Consider the following 25921-nt stretch of genomic DNA (forward strand, 5'->3'; position numbering starts at 1 on the left):
GAAATACAATCGATATAATCTCATTCACATTTCATTCTTAGAAATAAAGAAGGAATTCAAGTTAATGGCGAGTATTCGTGTCAAACATTTACAGGTTTAAACAGAAATAAAGTACAAATAATGACAGCCGCAGCATTTTAAACTCCAAATGGTGAACTCTGCAACTGGAGGACGATTTATTTTGGGAGTGTTTTGGGTTGACTTTTCCATTCTAATGTCCAAACTTTTGTATATCCCCAAAAATTTTATTCTTTGGTTACTCTCTGAATTTAGATCCTTCTCATTGTAAATGTATCATTAATTTATTGCATTTTCTGGCTAAATTGTACATCCATAAATGTATACCCTCACTTTTTTATTTTCAGAAAGGATTTTGATTTATATGTGAACTCCTTAAAAAACTCTAATATGTATATTTGCATGTAAAACTATTCCCTGGTGTAAATCATTTAAACTTGCTTAATTTGCTGGAATATCATTTATGGGTAACACTAAACAATAACAGTACATGAATAATGATGCAATAATGCGTAAACTAAATTAATACATAAAGGCATCCGCTATTCATGAACTAACTTTAACGACAATATGAGTCACCAGATGTGTAAATAACGGCTACCTTAACTACTTGTTAGTACATGTTGTTAATTAATGCATTATTTAACATTTATGTTAAAGCTAAATGCAACCAACATGAGTTCATGAGCTTTTAATGCATAATTATGCCATGACTTTATTTGAAGGGGCACATCAACATTAACTCATCCTTAACTACTCATCAATTCCTGTGTTTCAACTGTTCATGTTGATGTTGACAGGCACTTTTCTAATGTTAATCAGTGTAAACAAACTAGACAGATGTGCATAATGACTGTGTAATTTATTTTATTCTATTTATGTAACTAATTTTGTCTCTTTGTTCCTATTGTGTCTTTGTATACGTTTTTTCTTGAATGGTAATAATAAAAAATGGAGGACGATAAATAAATACATATATAGTGTAAGAATACTAACATAAACGTAATGTAATGTTAACTAAGCTAAATAAAATAACCAACATTCATAAATGGCGAAACTACTAAGCACCTGTTACTGTACCTGCAAGTTCAGTTATTATGTTGACTTTTTTTTAAGTAAACCATTTCATATCATATATTTATCACTTAAAACACATATTTGGAGAGTATACATGCTATCATCATTTAATAAATGTAAAAATGCTTTAGCGTCGTAGCTAATTTGATGCTCTAGCAAATGGCGATGCTAATGTAACGTACATAATAGTGACAGATCGCAAGCTGTCATTTGTTTATAGTTTGACTTTCAGCTGACTGGACAAAATACGCGTTCACACCGCTGATCAGATGCCTTCGAAATGACTGATCCTGCAGGCACAGGGGTCGATATTTCCTCATTTACCGTATTATCAAACACAGCGTGATGCCGACCACAACCTTACTCACCAGTTTAACTGTAAGTCAGTCCTCCTGTCAACCAATAACGTCCGTTATACTGTTAACTATTCCACTAAACCGCTACAAGAGAGAATAACCCGGTTATAACCCAATGCGGTGTGGTATTGTGGATCGATCTGTTGTTGAAATCCAATAGGAGAGAAAGAGAGAGAGAGGGGCAGAGAGTGATCGCACTGCAGCGCTGCTCAAGGCGAATGATGATGATTTTCTGCTATGCGTTTTCCTTCTGATTTCAGCATGATCCGGGAAATTATTCAAACAAACATCCACTGGAAGGTGAATGATTTACGTCTTCAGGGAATGTTCGACGCTGTCAAGTCTTTCTGAATGCGCCGGTAGTATTCAAAACGGTAAAGTCGATGCTGTAATCCGCCGCTACCTCCTATCTACATAACCGTCGCTTTATTTAATACTAGGTCACTGAGCGACATTATTACCGTAGGTGCTTCAGGGATCGATGGACGGCGCTGCAGCCAATCAGCACTCAAGACTTCATCACGACGCACAGAACGGACGAATCATCGTTGTTCTTTTACTGATAATCCCGCCTACTCGGTCTTGCTGCAGGAGGGCGGGGCTTCAACACGCACTGAGGTTTTCCATTTAACCAGTGACCGTTGCGTGCGACAGTGTACGCCGTAACATGTATATTTACATAAGCCACTCTGGGCGCGTATATGGTAAGTGACGCAGATGTAAACCAGTAAGAAACCGTTTTTCTTCGTAGGGAGGCGGGACAACTTCGCTCGGGTCAATAATCCAGCCCCTCCCCCCGCGCGTCCATCTGTCACTCAAAAAAAGCTACATTGTGGCTGCGTTGGTGACGCGCTAGTGTATAGTGAGGTCATGAGTGTACCAGGTCGAGGTGATTATCGTGTAGATTTTGCCTAAATTCATTAACTATGTAGATTTAAAAGCGATATTTGGAGGAAATCAAAGACAACATTTGAGGCTGATGGATGGAGAGGGATCTGACCTATTTCAATTGTGCCATAATTATCTGCCCCTAATTAATATCACTCTCTAGAGGAAAATGCTGTAATTCTTTGAATGGATATCTTTTAGATATAAATGATATGTCTGACCATAACAGGTTACTACAAGTTAATAAACTATTATACTATTAAAACACTTGATTTATAAATTTTGAACAAAGAAATTTGTACTGTGGGAAAAACACTAACGATTATTTAAAAAAACTTTTTGGAAAATATTTAATCAGAATATTTACTTTTTTCTCCACTGCTTGCACAGTATTTAGCATTTACTGACTAAATACATCAAACCTTTTTACACAACCAAGCATTTAATATTCATTCATTCATTCTTTTCGGCTTAGTCCCTTTATTTATATGGGATAGCCACAGCGGAATGAACCGCCGACTTATCCAGCAACTCATCCAGCCGCAACCCATCACTATAGGAAACATCCACACACACTCATTCACACACACTCATACACTACGAACAATTTAGCCTACCCAATTCTTATACCATGTTTTTGGACTTGTGGGGGAAACCAGATACCCGGAGGAAATCCACACGAACACGGGGAGAACATGCAAACTCCACACAGAAACGCCAACTGACCCAGCCAAGGCTCAAACCAGCGACCTTCTTGCTGCACCAAAACAAGTGTATGAATGTAAAAATATATATTTAAAATGTCTAGTATACACATTTTCATCACCAGGAATGTAGTGTGATCTTTATTAATCCATCGGTTTAACAATAATGCTTCCAACTTGAATATAATCATTCAAATATTAAAAGGGAAATTCACCACAAATAGCTTAGGCCTGAGGGTGTTTGGATGGTTCGAAAGACCCACCCCTCCACTGACAAAGATGCAGAATTAGTCCCATACATGAGCTCATTTGTCCTATTTTGACTTTTATGCCATGATTGCCATCATAAATGATCAAATTAACCCATTGAAAAAGGCTTTAACACCAAGCGGAAACTGACGCAAGTAAAGTCAAATTCCACTGTATTGTTGTTAAACAGAGAAAACATTTTACAAGTAACTTTTATTCTAAATCTTGGACCTTACACTTGGAAAAAAAGACCAATAAAAAGTAGTAAAGCTTTATAAATAAAGTTACTTTTGTTACTTATTAGGCTATTGTTGTTATCCATCATTTTTAAAATGTTTTTCTAGGAAAAATGTAAAGCTCTACATTATTATTATTATTCAAATGGACAAATTCTGGCAGAGAAAAGTTGAATGTGCTGGCCAGTTTGTTATTTGCATAATATCTGGCACTAGGCTAGTTTTTAATTTAAAACCTTAACAGATTGTTGTTTTTCCCCTAGTGATTTACAGTATGATGTATTGAATTTGCATTTTAGTAACCTATTTTTTCATATTTCTTTATTCTAAATCTTTAGAAAATGTTTTGGTACATTAAAAGGTGACCATTTGACAAACTAATCCAGCAAAAGAAAAAAAGTGCTTAAAATCTCACTAAAATTCAGTATTTAAATTTCATAATTAAATAGAAAATGAGGCCAATAACTGCAAGACATGTCCAAAAAAGAACCGCCTCTTTCACCAGGCTGGCTACAGGCATGTAGTCTCAAAATGGTGTAAGATGATCAATTATTGGTGATTATAAACCACATGTGTCAAACTCAATTCATGGAGGGCTGCAGCTCTGCATAGTTTAGTTCCAACTCAAATCAAACACACCTGATTAAACTAATTGAGTGCTTTAGGCTTGTTTGATACCTACAGGAAGGTGTGTGGAAGCAGGGTTGGATCTTAACTCTGCAGGGCTTTGGCGCTCCAGGAATTGAGTTTGACACCCCGTTATAGACTGAAGTTTACATTCAATGGCTCTTTGCCTTTCACTCTTTGATTTAGATTATGAAAAACTCCTTAAATGTAAATGCAATTCAAGTGTATAAAAAAACTGTCAGAGAATATAAAAAGTACAACACACATGAAAAAATATTACGGTAATCTAAAGTAACTAGTGTATAGTGTATATATTATAGTATTTACAACACTAACTAACAGTAGTGAGCTGATAAATACTTATCAGGTCTCCTTGATAAATAAGGGTCTAAGCTGAAGGAAAATGAATATATTATCTAAAGCTATAGAAAGCTTATTACACTATTGGGTCGGTTTTTATGTTACTGTAGTTGCTGTATTACCAGAACTATAGAAATATTTCATGTATTTACTGTAGTATGGTGCTAAAACACTATAGTATTTACTATAAATGACTATAGTATTTTTTCACATGGGATTAAAAAAGTGTATATAGTGATATGAGTGACTGATCTCTTTATGCACCTGTAGCATGGTGTGTGTAAAGTAAAGCATAAAATGACTCAATAATTAAAGCTTTTGCATACAAATGTTTAATAAAATGTAGTGTAGTAAACAGCAAAGCAAACATAGCAGAACATATCAAAACTATTTTCCTTTTTCCTTCCGTTTCTGTCACTCTCCATCTGTTTGTCAGAAAGGATAGTCACGCCAGAGACTGAAACAGAGTGAGGCAAAGTGTTAAAGATACAAAGGTTTCGGTTTCTGTGGTTTCTGTGTAAACGGAAGAGAGAGAATATGCGAGCGTGTGTTAGTTATACCTCTGTGTGTACTCTGGGTCAGTGTCCTCCTTCAGCAAAATGTCTTTAATCTCCTGCGGGGGATTCAGCCCATGCAGTGCTGCCCTCTCCCATCTCTGCAGTCGACTGATCCCTAACGCACAAACACACAATGCTGAGTGCATTAGCGCGCATACACTTTTCCAGGACGCATTTTCCCCTTAGGGATTTTTTAGTCTTTGTTGAAGCTTTATGAGCCATGAACTACAATGAGAATCATAGCCCTACCAAATTTGATGTAAAGCAAAGATATGTATGCAAATCAGACATAATAACAAAGGCAAGGATTACGTACTTAAAGGGACAGTTCCCCCCAAAATAAACATTTTTTACTCACCCTCAAGTGTTTCCAAACATTTATGAGTTTCTGTTTTCTGAACACAAAATAAGTCATTTTGAAGAATGTTAGAAACAGGTAACCATAGACAACCATAGCAGAGAAAAACAAAGTTGGGAAGTCAATGGTTACCTGTTTCCAAGATTTTTCTAAATAACTTATTTTGTCAGAAAAAAGAGGAAGAACAGGTTTGTGACAGTCAGGAGAGGGTAAATAATGAGAGATTTTCCATTTTGAGTGAACTACTTTAGCTGTTTTAATTAGAGAACTATAATCCCATCAAGCATTGCAAATGATAAAGTGATTTAATAAAAATATATATAAAAATGAATTGAATGAAATTATTCGTTTAGGTTGTTGGTTTCAGTAAAGCATCATGGATGATGCAGTTTTCTGCATAAATATAGCAATTGAACATGGCTGTTTTAAAAATAAGTTGAAAAATGCAAACAGGAGGATTCAACCAGACCATTTACAACCAAAAGAAACATCAGAGAACACAACAGGTCTGTCCTTAAAGGGATAGTTCACCTCTCAAAAAAATTCTGTAATCGTTTGCTCACCTTTATGTAGTTTTAAACCTTCATACCTTTTTTTCTGTTGGACACAAAAGTAGTTATTTTGTCCAACAATGTTGAAACCTGGTAACCACTGGCTCCCATAGTATGGGGAAAAATACAATGGAAGTCAATGGTTACCTGTTTTCAACATTCTTCAAAAAATCTTCTTTTATGTTTAACAGCAGACTGAAACTGAATCAGGTTTTGAACAAGAGAAGTATGAGTAAAACATTAAAGAATTGTCATTACTGGATGAAATATCCCTTTAAGGGTTAATCAATAGTTATTATCATTTATTCATTCATTCATTCATTCATTTTCTTTTCAGCTTAGTCCCTTTATTAATCTGGGGTCACCACATCAGAATGGATCGCCAACTTATCCAGCATATGTTTTATACAGTGGATACCCTTCCAGCAGCAACCAATCACTGGGAAGCACCCATACACTCCAATTCACTACGGACAATTTAACTTACCCAATTCACCTATAGCGCATGTCTTTGGGCTTGTAAGGGAAACTAGAGAGCCCGGAGGAAACCCATGCCAACACGGGGAGAACATGCCAATTTTTCCCTTACTGAACAGATTCTGGACAAACATATTTGGCTGAGCTTAGAGCAGGCCTTTTCTGCCAGATGCCGAACTTGCCATCTTTGACTTCTCACAAAACACATCTTCTCTCCCTCAAACAATGCAAAAGTCTTTAATGCAAGGCATGGTGGTGGCTAAACAAATATAGTGTAATAAATTTGAAATCACCTTTACGCCTCTCATTGCAGAGCTGGATTTCTGATATCATATCTGTTATTCAGATGGAGAGACTCAGATTTTTAAGGACTAGCTTCATCAGAAAATATTTGGCTACTTGGAGTCAATTTCTTGATTTATTTGACAAATCAATATCTTAAAAGCAATCTAGTGACCACTCTGAGGTTTAAGTTATATAACCCCTCTTGTTTTGATTGTATGTTTTGTGATGTTGTGTGTGTGTTTTTTGTCTCCTTTCTTTTTAGTTTTATTTTATACTGTCTTTTGTATTTCTAAAGTATGAGCCAATGTTTGCTCTTATAATGTGTGTGTATATATATATATATATATATATATATATATATATATATATATATATATATATATATATATATAAAGCTTAAAATCTTGTAATAAAAAAAAAAACATGCAAATTCCACATAGAAATGACAACAGGCCAAGCCAAGGCTCGAATCAGTGACCTTCTTGCTGTGAAGCGACAACGCTACCCACTGCGCAACCATGCTGCCGTTATTATAATCAATGTAAAATCAAAAACAGACGTTTACCTGTGCATGGTCCAAACTTCCAATCCAGATCAAAGTTCTTCAGCTCCTGTATATCTTTTTCTCTTTCACTCAGTTGTGGGGGTTCAGGCTCTGAGCAGTAATAACAGGTTATAAATGCATTACATGGTTGCATGTGCCTCTAAAGCATTTGCACACTTTAGGACCATAGTGATATGGAATGATTTCTGCTTAAAGATGCATGTTAACACACAGAACAAAATACTATCTGACCTGCTTTCGGTGGTGAAGGAGACTTGCTTCTCTTGCCTCCTCTTCTTGCCTTCTTCACAACCTTAAAGGTGTCGGTGATGAGGCCACGCTTTGGTGTCATATCTGAAATAAAGCAAACAATGAGCAATACATATGCTACAGTATGTATGTAACTTCAATCAATGAACTATCGATAAATGGTAATGCATTAAAATGAATATATACTTTGAAAGTGTTTTCAGTTATATAATAATTAAAGAGATAGTTCACACAGAATGAAAATTCCTAAACTTTTGTTCTGTTGCACACAAAAGAAGATATTCTGAAGAATGTTGGAAAAATTATCAAAAACATGGAAGTCAATGGCTGTTTTTTATTTCAACATTCTTCAGAATATCTTGTTTTTGTTTAACAGAAGAACGAATCTCAAACAAGTTTGGGACAAGTGAAGGATGAGTAAATGATGACAGAATTTTCTTTTTTTGGGGTGAACTATCCCCTTTAAGAGTCTTTGTTCCAGTGTTTTTACACACAAAAAAAAAACAATATTTAACTTATTATAATAGTATATGTTTAAGAAAAGGGGTTGGTATCAGTTTATCATGCGTAATTATGAATAATTCACTGTTATTACTATAGTAAGTGCAAGGCACACAACTGTTTCAGTATTTTCATTGTTACTACATGTTAACTAACGTGTTAGCTTCCTAGTTTAAACGTGATGTAGCATAATAAGATATATCATGAAGTTAAATCAAGGTAAATACATAATGTTGTAACGTTAATACTGTTGTAAATACTCTGGCTGTGGGAGCACTAAGAGCAGGACATGCAAATACTATCTCACTTGATCCATTCGGTCCAAAACAGCTGACTTATGTATTATAAAGTAAAATAAGCAATGCATTTTGTGTAGCATTTCACTTTCATTTCTAAATAAATTGCATTAAAATCACCAGTAAAGGCGATCTCTATTTATTGATCCATCGAACAACAGTGCTTGAAACACTACTGTCAAAAAAGTATATCTGAAATATATTGCATACCTGGACGCTGATAGGATATCGTCATATGATAAATTATTTGTAAATGTTGACAGCAGCAGTCTTCATCAATAAAGCCTTTTAACTTTCCCTTTGTGTTTCGATCGTTTACAAAACAGACTGACGTTCGATAGGCAGGGCTGAGCCACGCACACTGCGCGATTGCGTCATGACGAAGGCGTTCCTGCGCGCCGCACATCTACGCTCACGGGACTCGGCCTTGATCCTCTCGCCGAATAACAGTAATACTCATTCAAATTTCTCGCATATTTCATAACATATGCAACAAAAACGTTCGAAATGTACTAAGCCTGCTGTAAATTTGCTGTAAATTTGCAAACGTGTCGCTCGTCACAAAAGCCGCTGTTTGATGCCTGAACACCAGCTTTGCTAGCTTTATTTGTTTATTATTAGACATCATCTCGCTGTGCAGCCACAAAATAATAACGCTCGCAAAAGCTTTTCTTAAAGCACAAAGCTAGATGTTTACATCCAAAACAACCTATAATAAAAGTCTACTGTTGACACCAGAGTAAACTGGGAGTTTTCTATCATTCATAACACATTCATATTGCCATTTGCAGTGGAAATTGTATAATGTATAATGTATATTAATAACTGTCGCAGCTTTTAAACGTCACAGGTCCATTCTGTCTACTCTGACATGAGTGACACTTTGGAGTTCAATGAAATTTATCAGGAGGTCAAGGGCTCATGGGTGAGTTAAAAAAGGTTTTGCTCTCTAACTTGAGGTGTTTTTCTATTAAACTCTCAATAAAGTTGACCGACTGTCTTTTCTTGTAGAATGACGGCCGCCTGCGCTTCAGTAAGCAGACAGTGGTGTATAAAAACAGTAAGACCGGGAAGGTGGACACTATTCCGGTCCCTGAACTCACTCAGGCCCAGTGGAGGAGAGTCTGTCTGGGTCACGGCATCAAACTATGGACCAGCACTGGCCACATCTACAAATATGATGGCTTTAAAGACGCGGTGAGTCTGAGATGCAAATTACAGATCAATTGATCACTCAGTTTGGTCCGCTGTTTCATTCCAGGTCTTAAATTTTCATCCGTTTCTTTTTGCGCAGGACCTTGAGAAGATCTCAGAATACTTCAAAGACAACTACAAAGTGGAGCTGACAGAGAAAGACATGTGTGTTAAGGGCTGGAATTGGGGCACTGCTAAATTTAATGGTCAGTGCATTCCTGTTGCAACACATTTTCTGAGATATACAGTTGAAGTCAGAATTTTTAGCCACTGTGAATTATTCGCCCCCCCTGTTTATTTTTTCCCCAATTTCTGTTTAACAGAGAGATTTTTATAACACATTTTTAAACATAATAGTTTTAATAACTCATTTCTAATAACTGATTTATTTTATCTTTGCCATGATGACATAATATTTAACTAGATATTTGTAAGATACTTCTATACAGCTTAAAGTGACATTTAACTAGGTTAATTAGGTTAACTAGGCAGATTAGGGTAATTAGGCAAGTTATTGTATAGTGATGGTTTGTTCTGTAGACCATCGGACACAAATAGCTTAAAGGGGCTTATAACTTTGTCTTTGAAGTGTTTTTAAAAAATGTAAAACTGCTTTTCTTCTAGCCAAAATACAACAAATAAGATTTTCTCCAGAAGAAAACATTATCAGACATACTGTGAAAATTTCATTGCTCTGTTTTAACAAACAGGTTCGTTACAAGAATGGTCAGGCAGGCAACAGTCAACAGGGTAAAACAGATACATACAGAGAATCCATAGTCGTGGTCATAGAACAGGCGAATGATCGGAACAAGCAGCAAAGAATCAAAACAAATAGACAAAGGGTTAAAACACAGCTAGGCTAAACAGGGAGAAAACACGTCGTAATGTTCACAGATAAACAAGACTCAAAAAAGTGTGTGTATGTGTGTGTGTGTGTGTGTGTGTGTGTGTGTGTGTGTGTGTGTGTAATCAACAGAGAACTGGAACAGGTGTGTGTGAGGTGCATGACAGGATTCGTTGGTCTAGATCGCTGGTGATTGTGACAGTAGTGACCTTAAACACTGTTTTTTAGTATGTTTGTCTTCCAAAAGTATGGAGCAAATAATATGGAAAAACAATCTGAATTTAAATTGTGCAAATTTGAATCACAATAGCAATTGTAATTTAATAAAATTTAATATTAAATGCTATTAAACTGTTTTGAATTTGAATTTCTTAACTTGAATATTGAACATCTGAAATTTAAGACAACTGAATTTTTTCAGATTTCTATTGACGTATTTTCAAACTTCAGATTTTTTCGTTCTGAATTTATAGATTGCAGATATTGAGCTTGTGAAAATACAGTTTTGAGTTTTCAAGATGAAGAAATTCAGAGCATCGAATTCAATATTTTAAATTTTAAAACCAGAAAATCAGATTGTGAAATTCAGATTTAGCAAAAAGTAGGTCAGGGGTCATCAACAGTGAAGAAAATTCAGATTGTTTTGGCATATTATTCGCTCCATATCAAAGAACCTTTCGATGAACATATCTTTAAAGCTTTTTAATAATCAAAAGCAAAATAACACTATAAAAATAGGTTTCTTCTATGTTATGTATGGTGATGTGAATCGGTAATTGTAATTAAAAGGTTTGATTTTTTAAACTAATTATAAAAATGTAATAAATACAAAAATACATATTATTAAACATGATGTAGCTAATTCAAGGTAAATACATAATGTTGTAGTGTAAATGTTGTAAATACTCAGGCTGTTGGAGCACTAAGAGCAGGACATACAAGATGTCTTACAAAATGTTCTCGCCTCGCCTTTTCACCAGCTGACTTATGTATTGTAAGACAAATTAAGCAATGCATTTTGTGTAGCATTTTACTTTCAATTATAATTTCAATTTGCTTTAGATTTTTTTTTTATTAATTATAAAAATGTAATAAGTCCATAAAATATATATTATTGTGATACTATTGCACAGTATATAACAGTAATATTATTTTTATAATAATACAATTAATATAATTTTAATAAATATACATTGTGTAAATAAACGTAATGCCATTATTAATAACAACAGTGCCATTACAAAGCTTAGATTTATAGTTGTTGTTTTTTCCTTGCTTTCAAAAATGTTTTCATTTTAGACCCTGCTTAATGGGACAGTGGATATATCGGCTCATTTATTCATTTTCTTTTCGACTTGGTCCTTTTATTAATCTGGGGTCGCCACAGTGGAATGAACCACCAACTTATCCAGCATATGTTTTATGCGGTGGATGCCCTTCCACCTGCAACCCAACATTGGGAAACACCCATACACTCTTATTCACACCCATACACTACGGCCAATTTAGCTTATTCATTTCACCTGTACCGCATGTCTTTGGAGTCTGGACTGTGGGGGAAACCAGAGTACCCCGGAAGAAACCCACGCGAACATACAAACTCCAGACAGAAATTCCAACTGACCCAGTCGTTGGTCGAACCAGTGATTTTCTTGCTGTGAGGCGACAGCACTACCCACTGCGCCACCTATTTATTTATTCATTATTTATTTATTCATTATAATGCAACAAATAGTAAAAGAGGCTTACAGTATCTAGCTCTATGCAAGTAAACATTTATTTCTATATATATATATGTATGTATGTGTGTGTGTGTGTGTGTGTCAATTATAATAGTAATGATATATTTATAAAGCATAGTTTGGTACATTTTTAAGTTGTTGACCTGTTGACCACAATATATAATCATGAAATACTTTATATAGAAACAGTAAAGGCTGCTCTCTGTCTATCTGTAACTCTGTCAGGGTTGCTAAAGCAGAAAAATGTATATACTGTCGTCATTTGGCACAGGTCTACTTCCTTCTGATACAGCCAAGCACTGAACGTTACCCCAGGGCAGAACAATGAAACACTGTTAATAACTAACCGTGTTCAAGCTTTGTATTTTATTAATCTCAGCTTAAAAAATCAGCCTCATCTATGTGTTAAACTGCTCTCCTGTGTATTTTCAGGGCCGTTGCTTTCCTTTGACGTGAATGACAGCCCTACATTTGAGATTCCTCTCTCCAGTGTATCCCAGTGTACGACGGGTAAGAATGAGGTGACAGTGGAGTTTCATCAGAATGATGACACAGAGGTGTCTCTCATGGAGGTGCGCTTCTACGTCCCACCCACCACAGGGGACGAGGGTTCAGACCCGGTAGAGGTAAGAGTGTGCATGTTCATCCCAGTCTAACACTGACCAGCAGATGGCGCAGGTTACCAAGAGATCAATTCCCCTAAAGCAGGAGCCTTTTTTAGTCTTAAAATTAGAGATGCCCAAATATAACCATCACCATTGGGTCCTTGTATGAAGATTTCATTTATAAAGATGCAAGTAATATTTGCGCACATTTAGTGAAATATTATTTGGAAAATATAATTTTTTTGGTGTTCCTCCTTACTCAATATACCGTTAGACGGATAAAAAATTAAACAATATATAAAATGACAAAATAAATACATGGAAAATAAATAAATACTACATTTTTAATTATAACTAAGAATTAAATAATATACAAAACTAAACAACATGTAATCATATACAGTTGAAGTCAGAATTATTAGCCCCCCTTTGAATTAGTTTTTCTTCTTTTTTACATATTTCCTAAATGATGTTTAACAGAGCAAAGACATTTTCACAGTATGTCTGATAATATTATTTATTCTGGATAAAGTCTTATTAGTATTATTTTGCCTACAATAAAAGCAGTTTTTATTTTTTTAAAGACCATTTCAGGGACAAAATTATTAGCTCCTTTAAGCTATTTTTTTTCCCAATAGTCAACAGAACAAACCATCGTTATACAATAACTTGCCTAATTACCCTAACCTGTCTAGTTAGCCTAATTAACCTAGTTAAGCCTTTAAATGTCGCTTTAAGCTGTATAGAAGTGTCTTGAAAAATATCTAGTAAAATATTATTTACTGTCATCATGGCAAAGATAAAATAAATCAGTTATTAGAAATGAGTTATTAAAACTATTATGACTAGAAATGTGTTGAAAAAAAATCTTCTCTCCGTTAAACAGAAGTTGGGGGGGAAAAAACAAGCTGTCTAATAATTCAGGGGGGCAAATAATTCTGACTTCAACTGTAATACAATACATATCAACTGAGTTGTATTTATTTATTTTAATTAGTTCATTATATCTTTTTTTATTTTTTTATTTATTTATTGGCTCTATTCCAACTTAAATGGCCATGTCTAATTAAGGTATGTTCTAAAACTTGTAGTTAAAAATAAAGTTGCAGTTACATAAAAGTACACAGCAGGTGATACTGAAATTCATTTCTGTGTCACAAATCAATCAGTTTCTGTCAAAGCATTTAGTACGTCTATTACAAAACAGACACTAAATATGGAGTCCTGACTGTCAAATGCATGTTTATGTTCTTTTTCAAGATTAAATAAATTTTAAGATTATAAAATAGTCTAGTGCATTTTGTAATATGAAGATTGACACCTACTGGGGGGTTGGTTGGGACAATCTAAAAGCTTTAAACGTGGCATTTACAAAAGTAATGATTTCATAAAGGATATTTATTTTTAAAGCTTTTGAATGATCATTAAAATATTGTCACTTTAGAGTTATAAGATTCTATCTGACATTTTTGTCAAAATTGAGTTATTCACATATTCTTATTAAATGACAACTTATTTACATTATGGAATAATTTTTTAGTTGCTTACATTTGAAGAGGTTTTATTTACAAAACTACAAAGTCGAACTCTGTCTTGGCTCTATAAGTTTTTTCAGCATTTCTAATGCACCCACAAGGACTAATCAAGAACAGCTTTCTTTGTCATTTCGCCAGATTGCTCTGTCGACAGCTGGAAAGACCAGAAGGAAACACAATACAAGTCGACCAAATAATGCCGCACCTCACAAAATTAAAAAGAAACCTAAAACTGAAAAGATGTGTGTAAATGTAATGATTTAGAAGCAGGTTCAATTTTACATTGTTGAAAAGGAAACAGTTTTTTAAAAAATGTAATATATTAAATGTGAAATATTTTTATTTGTGTATATATTGTCAGTGAAACATTTTTCAGTGTTTAATAAAACTCATTTACTCATTGTGTGCGTTTTTTTTAAAGTCTTTAAATTTATTATTAAACCTTGAAGGGCAAATATTAGATAAATTAATTAATGCGGCATATAATTCAATAAATATAGTTAAATTATTTATGTAAAGCATGTAATTCAATAAATATAATTCAATTATTTATATAAAGCATATAATTCAATAAATATAATTCAATTATTTATATAAAGCATGTAATTCAATAAATATAATTCAATTATTTATATAAAGCATATAATTCAATAAATATAATTCAATTATTTACATAAAGCATATAATTCAATAAATATAACCATATTAATTACATTTACTCTTAAAAATGCTAGGTTACAACCAACTGCAGAGTTAATTTTTTAATTACATAAATAAAAACTAAATTGAACCGAATATTTGAGTTAGTCCATATTTTACCCAGTTTGGGTGTAAATAACCTAGCAATTCTTAGTGTACAATTAACAGCTGCACTGGACAAAATATTTAGCAAGCCTTGTATGATTCATTTAACCAAGAAAAGAAATTCACACTAAAACATTAAATAAAGTCATAGAAAGCAAAAATATAACATCAAATTAATAAAACATACCAGTTTTTATTTTTTCAATTAATAAGCAGACTGGTCGTATTTTTTGAAGAGCAATGCTTCAATTAATGATCTGCTTAATAGAACCTTATAATTCCAAGCAGAATAAGACTTTTTAGAATTACAAGGTTCTGCATCTGCATTCACCCAGTTTTAAAAAAAAATAATTTTAAAATTTTACATTTAGAGTACATTTAGGCTCTCTGTCATGTTAATGTATGAAAGAGAACTGTTACATGCATATTGTTTCCTATAAGAAATGCGAAAACTTCAACTACAATTCCAAGGTGACGAAATGTTATAAGGCAGGGGTCACCAATCTCGTTCCTGGAGGTCTGGTGACCTGCAGGGTTTAGCTCCAACTTGCCTCAACACACCTGCCTGGGTGTTTAAAGTATACCTAGTAAGACCTTGATTAGCTTGTTCAGGTGTGTTTGATTAGGGTTGGAGCTAAAATCTGCAGGACACCGGCCCTCCAGGAACAAGTTTGGTGATCCCTGTTATAAGGGAAAAGACTTCAAGCAATGGGACACATCTACACATTTGCGTAAAACCTCTGTCTCTCTTCTTGTAGTCCTAACGTACAATATTTATATCTGTAAATCCCGCTTAATCTGAAAAATAATGAAGCCCGTTATGTTTCAGGCATTTGCTCAGAATGTGCTGTCGAAGGCAGATGTCATCCAGGCCACAGGAGATGCTGTTTGTATCTTCAGAGAGCTGCAGTGCCTCACGCCTAGGGGCAGGTACATACATACACACATCTGGATACTCTCATCATACTTTTTGGTTGTTTATTTAACATAAAAATGTCAAAGGTGTGAACTGGCATTGTGTGATTTGATTTTTCTTGCTCTCTCTTTAGGTACGATATCCGTATTTATCCAACATTCCTTCATCTACACGGTAAGACATTTGACTACAAGATCCCGTACACCACAGTGCTCCGCCTCTTCCTGTTGCCTCATAAAGACCAGCGGCAAATGTTCTTCGTGGTGAGTGGAGGATCATGGTCTATAAAGCAATCTCTTATTTGGATCTGGAACCATTAATATTACCTTTACTTAACCTTTGATACATTAAAAAAATCTTCTTAATTTATATTATTTTTTATTATATTTCTTTCATGATTTATATTTCTTTGATTCTTTCAAAGATTGCCCTTTTTATTATTGCGGTTGTGATTATTATTGCACAACTCCCTGCATTATGGCTATTACATGTTTTTTTTATGCTCACTGTGATATGTCACATAATTGTCATATCATATTTTTTTGTGTTCACAAATTCAAAACTATACAAATTTGATGGATCTGGATCCATTTTTTCTAGCTAGTATTAAACAGCTTTATCATAGCATTCATTTATTTTTGTTGTATGTTGTCAATATATATAGTAAGACCGGGTGGTAACTACTTGAAGAGGTATTCATAAGACTGTCATGACACCCTAATTGTGCGATCACCCCAAAAGCGGTGAGAGCGTCTAAGGTCACTCTGGCTGCCCTAGCGACAACGCTGTCTGCCTTCAGCTCTGGCGGCGAGAGTGTCAAAATTCAAAACATTGATCTGATATTTAAAGGGGCCGCTGCAAGATTATATCAGTTACATTCCTGCATAAAACATGCTTTCTAGCGGGAAATTGTTGCGCACTTCTTTTTAAATTTATTTAACCATGGAAGATCAAGTTACATGTGATGTGGCTTTGCTCCACTTAATTATCCATTGTGTCTATATGTCTGAAATATCCTGAAGCAGCAGTACTGTTTTGTACTGTCACATGAGATTCCTGCTTTTTTAAAGATAAATATCTATAACATTAATGCACATTAGTAACTCGCCAGTAACTTATTTAATGTATGTTTCTATAAAAAAACTCTGTAAATAATTGAAAATCCGCAACCGCAATGATCAAACCCTTGGGAACAACTTTGGTCGGAACCAAAGTTCACAGGTCTGTGTTCTCTGAACTCCTCTCAAGCGGTGGATTTTTCATTCTGATTGCTTGCCGCCAAACCGCGTCATAGCTCATTACCATAGAGTTGACTTGATTTCAACTCTCCTCGACGCCCACACCGGCGAAGATGCACTGCGCTGCTCCTTGCCACTTATCTCGGCTCTCATTGAAATTGAATGACTTCCAGCTACTTTCGGTGTGAGCGCACGATTATAATCGTGACATGACACGTGTCGTAAACATAAAAGTGATTTTATGCATATTACTTACTCTTATCACAATAGTTGTGAAGTGTCATTCACTTTTTTAATTCAAAGATGACATTATTTGATATGTCTTTGTTATGACAACTTGACTAAGACAAATATATCACAACCTGTCGGTGTCAATTCATTGCCTCATGACAATCATGTTTATGACGGATTTATGACTGGTTATGTTGTCTTAATAATAGTCAAGTTTGATGACAAATAAAAATTTGAATATATTTGTTTATGTCAACTGGCCTTAAAGTCTGCATGAACCTGAAGCTGCGACCATGTTTTTTTTTTTTTTGTATTGTGACGTTGTTCTTCGAGAATATTAAATAAGAAAACAGTGGGTGTGGCTTGTTTTTTCTACTGCGAGCTGATTGGATGTAGTAAAGTAGGCATTTCATTCACAAACATCAGGAACATTTTAGAATAGTTATTACAACCTGACTCCTCTTCCTCCTCACCATTTCTGTTTGTTGTCAAAACTGACAGTTGGAGGGGTGTGGTTAAATATGTTAGCCACGCCCATTATTTCAGATAGACTTAATGTGAAAATTTAACTGAAAACAAACAGGAAGTGTGCTTTCATATTTCAATTAAAGATTACAAGAGTAAACTATTTTTTCTTAATGACATGCACAGATGAACTGTTCAAAATGGCAAAATGAGCTATTAAAATCATCTGGTTAGTTTTGATTTCATTTGTACTTTAGCAAAGACATCTCAAACAATGTCATCATTGCTTTTAACACGACATAGCTGAGCAAATGGCACTCAATGACAGTGATCATAAGAATAGATATAATCTCCTTAATATTCATGCCATGTCATGGTTATAAGGCCATCTTCTGTTTCAGATCAGTCTGGACCCCCCCATTAAACAGGGTCAAACACGCTATCACTTTCTCATTCTTCTGTTCTCCAAGGAAGAAACCATCAGCCTCACACTCAACATGAATGAGTGAGTAAAACCTGAAAGAGATTGAGAGACACTGGTGAAAGATGTCAGAAGTCCGCTATTTACATTTTACTAACAGTATTAAAAGCAGATGACCAAAAATGTATTATTATTTACGAAGAATATTAGCTTAAATCAACCTGAGGTTAAAGGAATTGCAATGTGTCCTAATTACAAGCGATGCGGCGTGATGCTGCGACATGTAAATAAAGATAAAAGGCATCTATTATGCCTCTTTATACAAGATGTAAAAATAAGTCTCTGATGTCCCTAGAGCGTGTATGTGAAGTTTTAGCTCAAGAGACAAATAACAACAAATAACAACAAATAATGTTTCATAACTCTTTGAAACTGTCTCTTTTTGACTTTTTTTTTACCTTTTTGATCCAAATTGTGTCATTTTGGTGACACTTTAAAGGGCCATGAAACCCCCTCGTTTCAGCAGGGTGTTTTCACACCTCTACTTTGGAAAAAGTCAGAAAAGTGGGCGTGTCCAGCTCTGTTTAGGGGGGAGTGTCGGAGGAAGAAAAGTGGGATGGTGTGGGAGTGTCTATTTGGGCACGCGCGAGCTTCAGAGTCATAATACACACACACACACACACACAGCAGTCCATGGTGTTTAACCTACATGGACATCTGTAGTGGAATTATTTGCCAAATTATTAAATGGTGGACTTTAAATGCAGTTTGGCTCTTTAATTCAGGGAATTTATTCATGCCCCTCCCGACAAATGAGATATTTGATTCGAGGAACTGCTCTAAGCGTGTATTTTTCATGCAATGCTTGATACCACACTCCGAATGAGAGAAAAAAAACCTCCGCATTTCCCGGAAACTTAGATGCACACGGCAGGTAGCGTCAGAAAGCCGCGCGTGTTATTCCGGTCACTAAATGCGGTAAAAACCCTACACGAGGTTAAAGTTTGGTTGTGGTGCTAACATGTTTACACTCGGTGCAATAGTTAACTTAGTTCGATACGAACAAACTGAATAAACAAAGAGCACTGGTCGCTCACTTACCAAATCTATAGAGACAGGACAATGACCAGCAACTAGAGCCGCGTCTTTATTAAGAGAATACTACAAGCAAATCCGGATCTCAGCGTTTGCAGATGAGAACAGCTCTCAGGTAAACAATAATCCTCCTTAGACACGTAAGCTATTGTTGTCGAGCGTCGCGTACACTGTTAATCCTCACGTGACTCCAGATGAGCTCTCACAGAGAGAAAATGAAAACGAAACTTAACTGCAGCAAACAATAAAAGCAACACTTCACGCTTGTTTTGCCAACACAACGTGGCATCTCTTCATGTGACAGTAATGAATATTAATGAAGTTGCACAATAGAGCGCGCTGATTGGTTTGAACCAAGCTTTACTCATGCATTAATGCATCACACTGTAAGACGTAATAAGACACACTCTGGCACAGACCCCCAGTCTGCACGCTGGAATACACGCTATTATCTCATGGCCGTGACGCGGCTTCAAAAATTCGTTTCAAACCGGAAGTACGAATTTGCTTGAAATAACGCAAAAACAACCAATTTACACTTTTTAGTGAAATATAGGTGTCCTAATAGTGTTTTTAGCAGTGTGGGACACATATACGACTGTCAACAGCTCAAAAAATGTGTTTTGGTGTTTCGTGACCCTTTAAATTCAAATGAGATCTTTTCAAAATAGGGCGGAGCTACAAATGGCTGTGAGTCAGCATAGTGGCATATTCAAAATAAAGACTAAGCCCCTATGCCAATGAGGGAGAGTTCTTCACCAATAGGCGGGGCTTTTTCCCTCTGAAGACATTTACAAAGGGAGAATGTCAATAAAAGTGTCTCAGTAGATTGTTTTTATCAAGTGTGATTATAAAAATATTATTACTTTTTACCATTAGAAGCTGGTTAGATTCACAACTCAATTTTTTTGCATAATGGTGTCCTTTATTACACATTTTTGTTCGATAGCTTTTTATTTTGATGGTCAGTTTGAGTATAAGTAGACTGTCTGCTTAATATCTGTTGAAATGCTCCTTCAACAGACATTTACCATACTATAAGAAAATTTGCAATTACATGCCAACTCACACTATCTCTATCACCAACCCTAACCCCAACCTAATGGTCTTATAATCTAATGAAAATTAGTTAGCATGTAGATACAATGTAACTTACATTGAACAAAAGCACCATCAAACTAAAGTCTGACCTTTTGTCCTAACCATCCACAATGCTTTATAGAAATGTTTTATATAAACAACAATGGCGAAGCTGTGGCGCACTAGGTAGTGCCTCACAGCAAGAAGGTCCCTGGTTCGAGCCTCGGCTGGGTCAGTTGGCATTTCTGTGTGGAGTTTGCATGTTCTCCCTGCATTCGCGTGGGTTTCCTCCGGGAGCTCCGATTTCCCCCACAGTCCAAAAGACATGCGGTACAGGCGAATTGGGTGAGCTAAATTGTCCATAGTGAATGAGTGTGTGTGGATGTTTCCCAGAGATGGGTTGTGGCTGAAAGGGCATCTGCTGCGTAAAAAATATGTTGGATAAGTTGGCGGTTCATTCCGCTGTGGCAACCCCGGATTAATAAAGGAACTAAGCCGAAAAGAAAATATATGAATAAACAACAATCAGATTATGTGCTTTATTCAGTGTTAATATGAGTTTGAACACCATTTTACGTGACATAATACTTAAGGCAGTAGCAAATAGTTAATCTCAGATGTAAAAAATTAAATAACTAGCAATCAGTTTGAAAATAAAAGTTAGTACTGTGACTCTGAAATGTGTGTGAACTGTGCAAAAAAACAACATCCGTCACTCAGTAGCCTGTTAATAATGTTAAAGAGGTTTAAAGTGTATTAATTAGTTTATAACCCTTACTATTTCATTGTGAGTGCAGTGGCTGGTATTTGAATGAATGGCTGGTATTTAAATGCTTCTATCGTGTCGTGTTGTGTGCAGTGGTTGCCATCCAGCAGTATCGTTCTCTTATGTTGTGCAGGGACGAGGTGGAGAGGCGTTTTGAAGGAAAACTTAATAAAAACATGTCCGGCTCTCTCTATGAGATGGTCAGCAGGGTCATGAAAGCCTTGGTCAACAGGAAGATCACAGTGCCTGGAAATTTCCAAGGGTAAAACACATATTTACACTGTAGAAAACGATACAGTAAAACACTGAAAACACTTAATGACATTTGCATTCAACACTGACATATATATACATACATATATACATATATATATATATATAGTGTTTGCATTTATACTGAACACTTACTTGATAATGTGGTAATTTATTGTAATAAAAGTGTCTAATTTCCTGTCTCTCTGTTCTCTGTAGTCACTCAGGTGCTCAGTGTATAACCTGCTCCTATAAGGCCAGTTCAGGGCTGCTGTATCCCCTGGAAAGAGGTTTCATCTATGTGCACAAGCCCCCGGTGCACCTGCGTTTTGAGGAGATCGCCTGTGTGAACTTCGCCCGCGGGACCACCACGACCCGCTCCTTCGATTTCGAGATCGAGACCAAGCAAGGCAATCAGTACACCTTCAGCAGCATCGAGAGGTACCCAGAACCCCCGATGATACTTTTGTCTGGCTGTCGGGAACATCACTTTGTAGGGAACTAGATCACAGCAGTAATGAAAAGAGCATTGTTCATACCCTTTTCAAGGCACTTCCAGCTATTATGTCATTGAGCACTTAACCCCCATCTGCCATTGAAAATCAATGCCTGCTCTTTGTGGTCATTCTCTCTGTTTTTGTCTTAACACTGGTGTAAAAGAGCCCCTCTCTTTTAGTGACCTGACCCCCATCTGCACGTTGAGGGGGCAAAAAACTAAGCTGCTTTATGGACATTACTGTATGTTCTGTTGGGTGCACATTATGACTGAATCGATACAGCAAGGCATCAGTTAATCACATCACACTAATGTGCCAGAAACAATGTGTCCGGAAAACTTTTAAGGGACCGTTCACACAGAAGACGTTTTTTATATTCCAGTGTGCAACTTTTCCATTTTCTTTCTATGTAAATATGTGCTTGATGTGTACATAGACTTTAAGACGCCATGTCAAGTTTTTTAAGAATTTAAAGTTTTACATAAATTTACTTCAAAGTCTTCTGATTGTGGGCCAATCAGAAGGTGTTGGAGGCGGGGCAAGTGTCTTGTTTACATTAGCAAGTTGGGAGACGGCTGTTTTATTTGACAGCAACATGGCGGAATTTAAAAAAAAACTACTTCTACTACTTTTGAGCACATTTTTAGACACAAAGAAATGTTTTGTGTAAATGGGCCTTAAAAATATTAATCTAATAATAATAATAATAATAATAATTCTTTACATTTATATAGCACTTTTCTGGACACTCAAAACCCTTTACACATTGGGGGGAATCTCCTCATCCACCACCAGTGTGCAGCATTAACCTGGATTGCAGCCATATCGCGCCAGAGCACACACCACATACCAGCTGATTAGTGGAAAGGAGACATAGTGATGAAGCCATTTATGGTATGGGGATGATTTAGGAGGCCATAATGGACAGAGGCCAGTAGGCAAATTTGGCCAGGATGCTGGGGTTAAACCCCTACACTTTTTTTAACGGACATCCTGGGATTTTTAAAGACCACAGAGAGTCATTACCTTGATTTAATGTCTCATCCGAAAGACACCGCTCACTGTCCCTGTCACTATACTGGGGCATTGGGACCCACACAGAGCACAGGTTGCAGTCCTGCTTAGCTTCAGTGGGCGACCATGTGAAAGTTGCAGAGAGCTAGCTCACGGCTATGCCATATACTGCATTAGTTTAATTAGTTAAATTATTCGCTGATATCTACATATTGGGTTTAAAAAAATCTCCAGAAACGGTTTTATAAGGTCATTTAATACTCTATAAAGTACCCATAGAATTGGAAGGTCCATGATTGACCATATATGGTTCATGTCATGAATATTAATAAGCTTGTGCTCCGTTTACAGACACACAGACAGAGCATAATGTACGCGAACACGGACAAATATAAAACCCAATCCAAGTAATCTTAACCTATTTTGTTCTTCCTTTTTGTTGTGGATAAAAACTAAATTATGATTAAACTTGACAAAAGAGAGTGATAGATATTTATCGGGTTGTATCTCAGCTAAATTCAAAGAAAACACTGCCAGGAATTAACATCAACGTCTTCATGAACAGATGACAGTTGAACTGAGTGATTTGATACAATTCTGCAGTCTACATGTGTTTGTTAATACATACGCATCAAATTTCACAATAAACACGATAAGTTAACAAAAGACTATATCAAACACACCTGTCTGTAATTATCACGTGGTGTTCAGGTCCTAATTAATTGGTTCAGGTGTGTTTGATCTGGGTTGCAACTGAAATCTGCAGGAAGGTGGCTCTCCAGGAACAGGGTTGGCCACCCCTGATATATATCATGATATCAGCAATTCTTGGATATATCATAAGCAAACCATCCACAATTTTTGTAAATAAAGGGGAAAAAGGCACCAAAAAGTTATAAGATGCATTTCTTTTATTAACAACACATGCTTTATAGAATTATGACAAAGTAAAACAAGCGCACAGATGTCAAATAAATGTAAAAATGTTCTAAACTTAAGACTCTTATTATATGTAAACATGCAAACATTTTATGCTTAGCCCTGGATTATTTTTAATAAAAAACCATGCATTCGTACTAGTTGAATATTTTTTCTTCAATGATCAGAATGTTTATGGAGGTGAGCACAGACTCCTCTGAGCATTTATGATTTCTCCAGCAGTGGAGAACATTAGTTATTTACTTACAATCTGTTTTATAATGGATGATATCTGTTAATAATATCAAATTTGTATATATGCAGATTGTTTTTTATGTTCATAAAAATCAAGTCAACAGCTTCTGACAATGAAAATAATGAAATATGAATCAAAGGGACCATTTTTCAGCTAAAAAATCTTATACTGTAGAAAAAGTCTTCATTTTTGAGTGAACTATCCCCTTTAACCTCTTTGACTTTGTTTTTACCTTCTATTTGTTCAGTTTGACTCTTCTGTCTTTTACAGGGAGGAATATGGGAAGCTCTTCGACTTTGTCAATGCTAAGAAGCTAAGCATAAAGAACCGAGGCTTCAAAGAGGTACACCTTCAATCCTTTATTCATCTTGCCAACCAGCACATAATATTCATCCTGCCGGTCGTCCTTATGTACCCATCTTACAGTGAAAAGACACTTACATGACTCTTTGTGTTTGTGCTATGTGTCTGTATTGTGTTGATGTAGAAAAAGGTTGGTATTGCCGTGCGGTTTGTTTTGGTTTGGTCTGGTGTGGGTCCTTCTTTAACTTGCTTGCATGGTGTTTGTTTGCGTGTCTTAATCACAACTCGAGTGTCAAATGTGTTCTCGTTTATCTTTGATGGCTATAAGCAGATCAGAAGGTGGAAATGCTCACTGATTATGATTTTAGAAGCAGATTACTGTGTTTGGATCACTCAGCTCATGTAGTAATCTGATATATGTGATAAACGCAAGTTACACAAATTTTTAAATATATTTCATATACGCAGGATATATTTAGAAATATTGCAATAATGGCTGCTTATATATATAAGTACAGTATTCATAGTATTCATACTGTACGCTCACCGGTCACTTTATTAGGTACACCTTACTAGTACCGGGTTGGACCCCTTTTGCCTTTAGAACTGCGATTACACCGAACACAACAAAAAAGACTTTTGAAGATGGAGGAAAGACTTGTGGTTGCTGTTTTGAGTTATCCGGAGCTGTATGACTTTACAAATCTTGATTACCACAATATTATTAAGTATTAAAATTAAACCAATGTCGATAGCAACACTCTCGCACAATACCCAGCATAGTCAGTCGTTGGCTAGGGACATAAAAAAGCGCACTGCACTCCTTTTTTTCTTGTCAAAAAAAATGACAGTGTGGAATGTTTGGAATGTAAATGCGGGTACTGAAAATATTCCTCAGAGATTTTGCTCCATATTGGCATGATAGCATCATGCAGTTTCTGCAGATTTGTCGGCTGCACATCCATGATGCAAATCTTCTTTTCCACCACATTCCAAAGGTGCTCTATTGGATTGAGTTCTGGTGACTGTGGAGGCCATTTGAGTACAGTGAACTCATTGTCATGTTCAAGAAACCAGTCTGAGATGAGTCGCACTTTATGACATAAAACATTATCCTGCTGCAAGTAGCCATCAGAACATGGGTACACTGTGGTCATAAAGGGATGAACATGGTCAGCAACAATACTCGGGTAGGCTGTGGTGTTGACATGATGCTCAATTGGTACTAAAGGGCTCAAAGTGTGCCAAGAAAACATCCCCTACACCATTACACCACCAGCAGCAGCCTGAACTGTTGATACAAGGCAGGATGGATCCATGCTTTCATGTTGTTGATGCCAAATTCTGACCCTACCATCCGAATGTTGCAGCAGACATTGAGACTCATT

General features: G+C 35.9%; 3 protein-coding genes across 8 annotated transcripts in view; 1 reads left to right on the forward strand and 2 right to left on the reverse strand.

Moving 5' to 3' along the window:
• si:dkey-28b4.8 overlaps window positions 1–1946 on the reverse strand; it is a 50676-nt gene extending 48730 nt beyond the window's left edge. For 3 of the 4 annotated variants that reach the window (XR_015476885.1, XM_087237555.1, XM_087237557.1), the window contains exon 1: window positions 1464–1897. The gene's annotated coding sequence lies outside the window, so the exon portion shown is untranslated. The other variant, XM_087237556.1, reaches the window with a different exon arrangement.
• A 2878-nt stretch (window positions 1947–4824) lies between these two features.
• Window positions 4825–8715, reverse strand: pold4 (DNA polymerase delta 4, accessory subunit). Its single transcript, NM_001256200.1, is given in 5 exon segments — window positions 4825–4972; window positions 5076–5187; window positions 7309–7398; window positions 7540–7641; window positions 8565–8715. Coding segments are annotated over 5 exon segments (354 nt in total). The 5' UTR covers window positions 8590–8715; the 3' UTR covers window positions 4825–4947.
• A 26-nt stretch (window positions 8716–8741) lies between these two features.
• ssrp1b (structure specific recognition protein 1b) overlaps window positions 8742–25921 on the forward strand; it is a 75552-nt gene continuing 58372 nt past the window's right edge. For 2 of the 3 annotated variants that reach the window (XR_015476886.1, XM_087237558.1), the window contains exons 1-11: window positions 8742–8803; window positions 9205–9279; window positions 9366–9551; window positions 9649–9754; window positions 12570–12763; window positions 15911–16011; window positions 16131–16260; window positions 18333–18436; window positions 21427–21555; window positions 21765–21986; window positions 24501–24573. Coding sequence is in view for 2 of the 3 variants with exons in the window: in XM_087237558.1 (XP_087093684.1) it covers window positions 9226–9279; window positions 9366–9551; window positions 9649–9754; window positions 12570–12763; window positions 15911–16011; window positions 16131–16260; window positions 18333–18436; window positions 21427–21555; window positions 21765–21986; window positions 24501–24573 (1299 nt within the window). In the remaining variant the exon portion in view is untranslated. Of the gene's footprint in view, window positions 8804–9188; window positions 9280–9365; window positions 9552–9648; window positions 9755–12569; window positions 12764–15910; window positions 16012–16130; window positions 16261–18332; window positions 18437–21426; window positions 21556–21764; window positions 21987–24500; window positions 24574–25921 lie in introns of all 3 variants that reach the window. The other variant, XM_087237559.1, reaches the window with a different exon arrangement.

This window comes from Danio rerio, chromosome 1 (genome assembly GCF_052040795.2).
Source record: "Danio rerio strain M-AB ecotype USA chromosome 1, GRCz13ab, whole genome shotgun sequence".
Taxonomy (NCBI): Eukaryota; Metazoa; Chordata; class Actinopteri; order Cypriniformes; family Danionidae; genus Danio; species Danio rerio.